The 9,294-nt window shown below is 51.8% G+C and overlaps 1 protein-coding gene across 1 annotated transcript; it reads left to right on the top strand.

Annotated features, from left to right (window-relative positions):
- Window positions 1-6,477: 6,477 nt before the first annotated feature.
- LOC123182859 (myb-related protein Hv33) lies at window positions 6,478-8,048 on the top strand. Its single transcript, XM_044595531.1, has 2 exons — window positions 6,478-7,041; window positions 7,182-8,048. Exons 1-2 carry the CDS (start codon window positions 6,773-6,775, stop codon window positions 7,792-7,794), a joined length of 882 nt encoding a protein of 293 aa, XP_044451466.1. The 5' UTR covers window positions 6,478-6,772; the 3' UTR covers window positions 7,795-8,048.
- The last annotated feature ends 1,246 nt before the right edge of the window (window positions 8,049-9,294 follow it).

The following is a 9,294-nucleotide window of genomic DNA, read 5'->3' on the forward strand; positions in this document are numbered from 1 at the left end:
GGGGGGGTGCACCAGCTCCTTTGTGGCTGGTGTGTTTCCCCTCTTGGCCCATAAGGCCCATATTGTTTGCCGGGGGTAGCCCGAAACCCCTTCCGGTGACCCGATACGTTCCCTGTACCCCCGGAACACTTTTGGTGTCCAAATACTATCGTCCTATATATGAATCTTTACCTCTCGACCATTTAGAGACTCCTCGCCATGTCCGTGATCTCATCCGGGACTCCGAACAACATTCGGTCACCAAATCACATAACTCATCTAATACAAAATCGTCATCGAACGTTAAGCGTGCGGACCCTACGGGTTCGAGAACTATGTAGACATGACCGAGACACCTCTCCGGTCAATAACCAACAGCGGAACCTGGATGCTCATATTGGTTTCTACATATTCTACGAAGATCTTTATCGGTCGTACCGCAATGACAACATACGTAATTCCCTTTGTCATCGGTATGTTACTTGACCGAGATTCGATCATCGGTATCTTCATACCTAGTTGAATCTCGTTACCGGCAAGTCTCTTTACTTGTTCCGTAATGCATCATCCCGTAGCTAACTCATTAGTTACATTGCTTGCAAGGCTTATCATGATGTGCATTACCGAGAGGGCCCAGAGATACCTCTCCGATACTCGGAGTGACAAATCCTAATCTCGATCTATGCCAACCCAACAAACACCTTTGGAGATACCTGTAGAGCATCTCTATAATCACTCAGTTACGTTGTGACGTTTGATAGCACACAAGGTATTCCTCCGGTATCCAGGAGTTGCATAATCTCATAGTCAAAGGAATATGTATAAGTCATGAAGAAAGCAATAGCAATCAAACTTAACGATCATTATGCTAAGCTAATAGATGGGTCTTGTCCATCACATCATTCTCCTAATGATGTGATCCCGTTCATCAAATGACAACACATGTCTATGGTTGGGAAACTTAACCATCTTTGATTAACGAGCTAGTCTAGTAAAGGCTTACTAGGGACATGGTGTTTTTGTCTATGTATCCACACATGTATCAAGTTTCCGGTTAATACAATTCTAGCATGAATAATAAACATTTATCATGATATCGAGAAATATAAAATAACACTTTTATTATTGCCTCTAGGGCATATTTCCTTCACTTGGTGGGTCCCCAATTCTTCCAAATAGTTCATGATTTCACTCGTGGTCTGATTGATGTGAAGCGGCTAAACTATGGGGTGTTGGCCCTCTTGCCATAAGTCCAGGGCGCGGACAATATTAGTCAATTCCGGCCAATCACCCTAATCAATGTGAGTTTTCGACTTCTCGCAAAGGGGTTCGCGACTCGTCTGTCTCCCGCGGCTAACAAAATCATTGACCAAAATCAAACTGCCTTCATCCGCGGGAGGAGCATTTTAGACGGCATTGCGGTATTGCATGAGGTTCTACATGAAATCAAATCTACCAAGGAAGAGGTGTTCATCCTTAAGATCGACTTTGAGAAGGCATACGATAGAGTACGATGGGATTTTATAGAGGAGGTGATGAGAGCGAAGGGTTTCGACCCCCTATGGATTAGCTGGATGCGGCAATTGATTCAAGGGGGTCAGACGGCAGTCAATCTCAATGGGGAGATAGGCCCATTCTTTAGGAACAAGCGGGGGGTACGGCTAGGTGACCCGATCTCCCCGCTTCTATTTAACATTTTGGCGGACGCGTTGGCATCCATTCTGGACCATGCCAAGGCGGCAGGTCATATTACCGGGGTGGCAGCAAGTATAATTCCGGGAGGGATAACACACCTCCAATATGCGGATGACACGTAATATTCATCAAGAACTCGGAAAGGGAGATAGTGAATCTCAAATTCATGCATCTTGATGTGTTTTGAGGAGATGTCAGGTCTAAAAATCAACTTTGAGAAAAGTGAGGCGATAGTAACAGGGGGAGATCTGGAGTCGCAACTTCGGGCGGCCCACATGATGAATTGCGAATTGGGATCCATACCGTTGAAGTATCTGGGTATGCCTATATCCGCGAGAGCCCAAACCATGGGAGAATTATAACCGGTAGTAGACAAAACAGCGGCGCGAGTGGAGACGTGGCAAGGAAAGTTTCTAGCCTCTGGTGGGCGCTTGGTACTGATAGACGATTGCCTAACAAACATCCCAATGTTTGTTATGGGTTTTTACCTCCTCCAAGACAGAATCCATGCGAAACTAAATAAAGTTCGATCCCGTTTTTTCTGGGCAAAAGAGAATGGGAAACAGAGGTACTGTATGGTTAGTTGGGAGAACATGAAGCCCAAGGAGAGAGGTGGGCTTGGGGTGATCAACTCCAAAATTATGAATTGGTGTCTCATGACTAAGTGGGCGTGGAAAATTCTAACCGGTCGAGGGGGCCTTTGGTTAGATATATTCAGACGAAAATACTTGGATGAAGGAGGGGTGGAATTTAGGAGAAATGCTAAACTGTCGCAATTCTCGAGGGATGTTAAGAAAGTACAACCTCTTCTTAGACTGGGGACCAGGTTTAATGTGCGCAATGGCAAGGCAACGTGCTTCTGGCTGGACATTTGGTGCGAGGATAGAAGTCTCCGGGATGGTTTTCCGGCTCTATTTGAAATTGCCGAAAATCAGAATGCCAAAGTGGCAGAGTATTGGAGGCAGGGACAGTGGTCTCCACGCTTTCGGCGTCCATTAGGGAACGCAGAAAATCCCGAGTGGGAGGAGCTTCGGCATAAGTTGAGAGGGTATAACCTGAGTCATGAAAAGGATGAGGTTGTTTGGCGACTTGAGTCTTCCGGTCAATTCTCCTCAGGATCATTGTACAAGGAGATTTTCAAAAAATTCGACCCCATGCGACTTGTCGGGGTTGTGGGGAGCGCGACTGCCATCCAAAATCATGATCTTCTTATGGCAAGTCGACCGTAACAGAATCGCAAGCGGGGATCAGATCCAAAAATACCACGGCCCGGGAGATGGCAGATGTGTGTGGTGTGGCAAAAGTGAAGACCGGGATCATATTCTGTTCCGATGCATTATGGCTAGATTTATGTGGAGTGCAGTACGCTCGGCAACTGGGTCCACGTGGAACCCAAGTGGGTTCTCAGAATTTTACCGGCTTGCGGCCGCTACGTCTGGGAGGGATAAGATGATGACATGGCTAGGATTTGGGGCCCTAGCATGGTCTTTTTGGACTACTCGAAATAAAGCGCTAATAGAGGGAGTTTTTATCAGACATCCGGCTGATATGTTATATAAAATGGTGTCTTTCTTGCAGTTATGGAATCTTCTGGCAAAACGACGGGATAGAGGACTCGTGGAGGATCTCGTCAGAAGGGTGCGGGCAAGGTGCACTGAGCTTCGACGCACATCATAGGGCACAGATGCCAGATGTCTACATGGCGCCATTGCTACCTCGAGAGCCATCGTTGGTCACGTAGCCTTTACTAGCGCTGCGCCGCTATGTATCCGCCTACGGGCTTGTATCCCTTTTTTTTCTCACTTTGGCACGTTTGAGTTTCGCTTTGTAGTTGCTATTTGGTCCTGGCCGCTGGGCGGGATTGTCGACTCGTAAGGGCCTCATTGTAAGGCCGGGCAAGCGCCTCCTTTCTAAAAAAAATCATCTTCACGGTCAAACCGGCCCCTCGGTCTGAAAGCAAAGCATTTTCGCAGAGCAATGAGCGACTTTTAGTTATTTCTTGTCTTGTTCCATATTAAAGACCAAGTTACATTTTCCCTTTCGATTCTTTCTAGCATGATCAGAAATGTGACCGATCTCTACGCGGCCACCAGCCATGCAGCAGAGTGCAGCAACAGTTGTCAGCTACGTACGGACGTGCAAATCCGTTGGAGCCAGCCTAGAAAGCATTGCTTGCACCACGCTCGAAGCGATCGACGACCGGCCGGCCGGTACCTACGTACGTACGTACGCGCGTCGATGATCGATGGAGCTCCGGCCAGCCCGCCCGCCAGGCACGGACGGCCGGGCGCCGGCATGGCCCGCATGCAACGCAACGCTCGCGATCGCGACCGGCTAGCGGACGTACACACGCCCGTGTGGTCGCCGAGCTTTCTCCAACGCACGCAAGCTTTCCCTCCTCCACTCTCCGCCGTTCTCCTTCCTTCTTCGTGGACTGTGGTGGTTAATTGTGGCGTTTGCAAGCCACCTCCCTCCGTGCTTTGCGAGTAGAGCGCCATCATTGCCCATTAATCCGCAACCTACTTACACTTAGCACTGCACTGTCCGGCCGGTACTGTAGTTGCATACAGCCGATGACTCACTAAGCATATACTACTATACATCAACGTCCTTATCGACGCACCAACCGGCCGGGCAAAAACAGAAAACCGATGGACATCACATTAACTGACACGTACGATGCCAGCAACGCGACGCAAGCGTGCAACTCGTGAGGCAACTGAAGATGCATGCATGCTTGTTTTTCGCGAGGGATTTCATTGCACGGTTGAAACTAATCAAAACGAGCCTCCCTCTGATGCATGTATATCGTACGGCCACCTTGGCAATGATGCAGAACATGTGGGAGCTTGCTAGCTTCAGAAGCAAAAATGTTTGTGGCCGGCCGGGCGGTCTTAATTTGGACTGATTTTTTGTACTCTGTGCGTGGAGAGTTGAGAGCCGGATGATGCATGTATATCGTACGGGCGAGTCATCAAATGGAGCAATGCCTTTTGCTGTCCTTTTCTTTTATCAACTTAATCTGTCGGTCTAGGGCTCTCTCTCGTGCAACATCTCTCTATACAGAAACCTCCTTTTCCCTTCAAGTACAAGGATCAGGTGCCTTGTGCTTTATTTGGTCAGCACCGCTGCTATACCCCGGGCCCTCCCTGGCGACCTTTGCCGTCCCGCTGCATCTCATAATAATTGATTTTCACGAGCCAAAAATAAGCATAGCGTAATCTTCACTTTTCAGCAGCAAGTTTCAGGCCTTCACTTTGCTTAATTAGTTTCATCTCTTCGCTTTCTCTGTAGCCAAGCGAAGAACCGGCTAGTGACGACGTGATTACCCGCTGATCGACACGATTTACTCGCAAACAAATGGTTGATCATAATGTCCAAATGAATGGAGATGTACCCACTATCGACGGTGGATGAACGACTGGCCTGCAAACTGAGGCCGGAGTTGAATGAACACGTTCACAGACGCAACAGACTTTCTGAACCCCCAGGTGGCTCCGCCGTACCAGCCTTCTTCCTCTCGGTAACGTGCGCTACCTTTGTCATCGATGTTCTTGCTTCCTTTTTTCTACGGTGTTACCGTCAACTCAACCGATCATCACAACAACGAACACTGCTATTCACGGACACGTACGTATATAGAGTGGATCTTGTCCTCGCTCGCAAATGGGCGATGAATTTCGCCCGTCACTTTAGACGCCATTGTCACTGCCTCCACGAAGCAAACAGGAAAACGATCCATCCATCGATATACAGTCCAGCTCTGGAACGGCAGTGCAGCTCCGCCCGTCGCCGGCCGGCCGGGTCCGGCCAGCCGCTGTCAGTCAGTCACAGACAGATAGACAGGCAGACAGACAGCAGCGACCCGATTTCTTACCACATTTGTTTCGCGTCAATTTGATTTGATTTGGACGCAGCCGGGGGGCATCGATCTTTGTATCTGGACGCGCCCCGCGGACGGGACGTTTCTTTGGCCCCCATGCACGCATATCGTCGGATGGAACGCCAAGGTCGGCAGGGGAAGGCCGGCCGTAGGTTCACGCGACGTGATCCGTGAGGTTAACACCGACCGCTGATTATCTGATGATCAGTTGGCTCAAGTTAACTATGTATGACCCGGCCCGATGATGAGCAGTAACCTGAATCTAGTTCTCACTCTCAGCTGAAAATTTCACCACTGTTTTTTCTCCTCCCGAAAAGATGATCGAAACGCATTATCAATGTGACGCGATTCTTAATTAATTGCTCTGTAGGCCACTGAGGTCGCAAAGCAGGTCCCCGCGGGCGCATTGATGGGCTGCCGTTGGGGGCTTAATTAGCAGTGTCGCACTTAATCTACAGTGTCCGTTGGGGGCTCTCGGAGAGGAAAGAAGGGCTTCCTCCTTGTGGAGGAAAGTCATGTCCCGACGGCACTAACGCTGCCACCCCCCCCCCCCCCCCTCCTTCCCCCGCCATTGCGGACTACCACCGTATGCTGCTAACCCCACCCCCCCCCCCCCCCCCCCCCCCCCCCCCCCCCTGCCCCGCCGTTGCGGACCCTCCTATTTGTATTTTTAAAGAAAAGTAGAGAAAATAAACTGATTTTATGGGAAGGTGTTTATGGGACATGCTAAAGCACCTCACCAGCAGAAATCTCCTAAATTATAGACACCTCATAAAAACATTTTGAGGGAGAGTTTTCTATGGTACTTGTTGGAGATGCTCTAACAGGGAGAAACACGCACAGCACGTCTCTCTCTCTCTCTCTCTCCTCCGCTAGAGTGCACTCACGGCCGGCGCACTATTTTAACCCACCGCGCGCCACAAACCGCAGGTGTCTTCAACTCCAATCCATTGCCTCTGCGCCTTGCTTCGAACGTACTTGATCGCTGCCTCACCTCACTCACTCACTCCTCTCTCGCCGAGTGAGCTTGCGGTTCTTGCCACGCACGCTTCCCCCCATACATACCCGACCATATATACCCACCAGGCAACGATCCATCGGGAGGAAGCAACCGGCGGCCGATCATACCGATCGCCATTACATACATCGACTTTGCCTAGCTCGTCGGAGTAGCTTAGCTACGAGGCCAGCAGCTGCCGTAGAGTAATCAATAGAATGGGACGTCCGTCGTCCGGCGGCGTGGGGCAGCCCAAGCTCCGTAAGGGGCTGTGGTCGCCTGAGGAGGACGAGAAGCTCTACAACCACATCATCCGGCACGGCGTTGGCTGCTGGAGCTCCGTCCCCAGGCTCGCCGGGCTGAACCGCTGCGGCAAGAGCTGCCGTCTCCGGTGGATCAACTACCTCCGCCCCGACCTCAAGCGCGGCTGCTTCTCGCAGCAGGAGGAGGACCACATCGTTGCGCTCCACCAGATCCTCGGCAACAGGTCAGTGCAATTGCAAATTTACAGTGCAATGCGTTCAGTTACAGTTGAAATTTTCCGGTACAATTTTGTAATGTGCGGAGCAGAGTGAGTGAACTGAAGTATTTGGGACGACATGTATACTGATGCGTGTGCTCGTGCAGGTGGTCACAGATCGCGTCGCACCTGCCGGGCCGGACGGACAACGAAATCAAGAATTTCTGGAACAGCTGCATCAAGAAGAAGCTCCGGCAGCAAGGCATCGACCCCGCCACGCACAAGCCCATGGCCGCCGCCGACACGGCCACGGCGCCATTGCCGGATCCGGAAGAGGAAGACCGTAAGCCACTTTCCGCGGCGGTCGGCGGCAGCCTCGCTCCGAAGCAGCCGGCGGTGTTCGACCCGTTCCCCGTGTGCGCCGACTACGGCGGCGGGTTCGCCCACGGCCTCGGCGCGGAGAACGCGGCCGCATTGTACGGTCAGCTCGTTGGCTGCAAGGAGGGCGCGGACGACGACGCCGGGTTCGGAGGCGCGGACTACAGCAGCGTACTGGACGTCTCCGAGAACCTGGGCTACGGGGAGAGCTCGAGCAACAGCAGCAACTGGAACTACGGCGGCGAGGTGGGCAGCGTGCTCGACGGCGAGGTGCCGCACTGGGGCAAGGCGGATATGGAGCAGCAGCACACACCGCTAGAGCACAAGTTGTCGCTGCCCTGCCAAGAACAGAGCCTCCTCGCAAGTTTCGATTTCAACTTGGAATTGGAACCATACTTCTGAACTTTTTCTTTCTTTCCGTCTCCATTTTTTACCTTCTTGAATTATCTCGATTCCCACCCACATACTACTATATTTGCACGTCAGTACAGGACAGCAAAGAACCATTGGAAGGCTAGTTAGGGATTGTACGTACGTAGTAGTATACATAAGTTGATTTTCTCAGAGACGACAGTACAGTCGTAGAGCTCGTACACGAGAACATTGCTGTGTACTATAGTAATTAAACACTTGTAAAAAATAAACATTTCTCGAAATATGCTGGAGTACTCTGCATGCTACTGACCTCAGTGATGTGTCCGGGTGTACTTCTTTCTCAATAATTTAGCGATGGAGGCTTGCGTGAATTACACATGCAGGTTGCTGTCTCCCTGTCACGCTTTAGCCTTTTCCAGATTTGTGCCTCACGAAAGCGGGGAGGAAAATCGCGAAAGCAGCCGTACGGCGGTTGACGAACAATTAGTGCGCCAGCGAGGCCACATTAACATACATTGCTATCCATCCATGCTGGCCGTAATCAATCAGTAGAAACTTAACACCAGGAAGAAAAGCCAGTACTTGAACGTGGAAATCCTGCCGCGGCCGGCACGCAGGGCCCTGCAGATCGGTCGTGGGGGCAGTGGCCGGGCCGGAGAGCGGGCAGGGACAAAGGACTCCACTGCTCCAGCACTGTGCTTGAGCAGCGCGGCGAACTGCTGGGCGGGAGAGAAGGGATCGTCGCCTAGCGCGCGCTAACATGCCATGATTGGAGCACGACGGGTGTGTCGGGGCCGAGGGGCGTGGCGACGAGGGTCTCACATTTCTCGTGGTACCAGAAGCGGATCAGAGAGGTCATGGCACGGCACGACACGACACTGACGGCCCCGCTCGCGCGCGCGTGATGGCATCATCGGTGTCGATCAGGGCGCGCGCGGGGCCGCCTCTGTGCGTGTGCGACACCGCGGTGGCGCGCGTCCGGGGGCCGGGCGGGCGACGTAGGGGGCGCCCAGACCACCCAGCGCTTTCGGGGTGTTTCCTCGGGACTGGCCTGCTCCAGGGCGCGTCGTACCAGCTCAGAGCGGGAGGGGCTGACGCTGCCGTGCATGTGCGCAGTTAAGCACCTCATTGGGGCGATGATAAGCCACACGAATCCATGGATAATTGTCCTGTGGAGGGATCGCCAGCTAACCGAGGCGAGATGAGAAGCGTGGATGGAACGGATGGCGTGGCTCTGCTCGGCACCAGAGACATGAAAGCTACGTGCATGCAATGCATAGGCGTCCCACTGGCTAAGCTTGCGCCCGGAGAGCGAGATAGCGAGATGTTACATGCCCATCGACGCGAGAAAATTTCCTACCCACAGCGAAAGGTGGAGTCAAGTGGCAAAACGGCCAACGTGATTATTATTCTTTCAAACGGCCTACAGGCTATCAACATTAGAGCACCTTCTAACCCTTCCCTTGAGCTTTAACTTCTCAAACAACCTCCAAAAACTTAACTTTTCTTCCCTAAAAAAACTTAACT

Source organism: Triticum aestivum, chromosome 1D (genome assembly GCF_018294505.1).
Source record: "Triticum aestivum cultivar Chinese Spring chromosome 1D, IWGSC CS RefSeq v2.1, whole genome shotgun sequence".
In the NCBI taxonomy this organism is placed as follows: Eukaryota; Viridiplantae; Streptophyta; class Magnoliopsida; order Poales; family Poaceae; genus Triticum; species Triticum aestivum.

Excerpts from the sequence above, each read along its gene's own strand:
- LOC123182859 (XM_044595531.1), top strand. The coding sequence starts at position 6,773 with ATGGGACGTCCGTCGTCCGGCGGCGTGGGGCAGCCCAAGCTCCGTAAG. Across the intron at positions 7,042-7,181 it reads CACCAGATCCTCGGCAACAG|GTGGTCACAGATCGCGTCGC; the intron begins GTCAGTGCAATT and ends GTGCTCGTGCAG.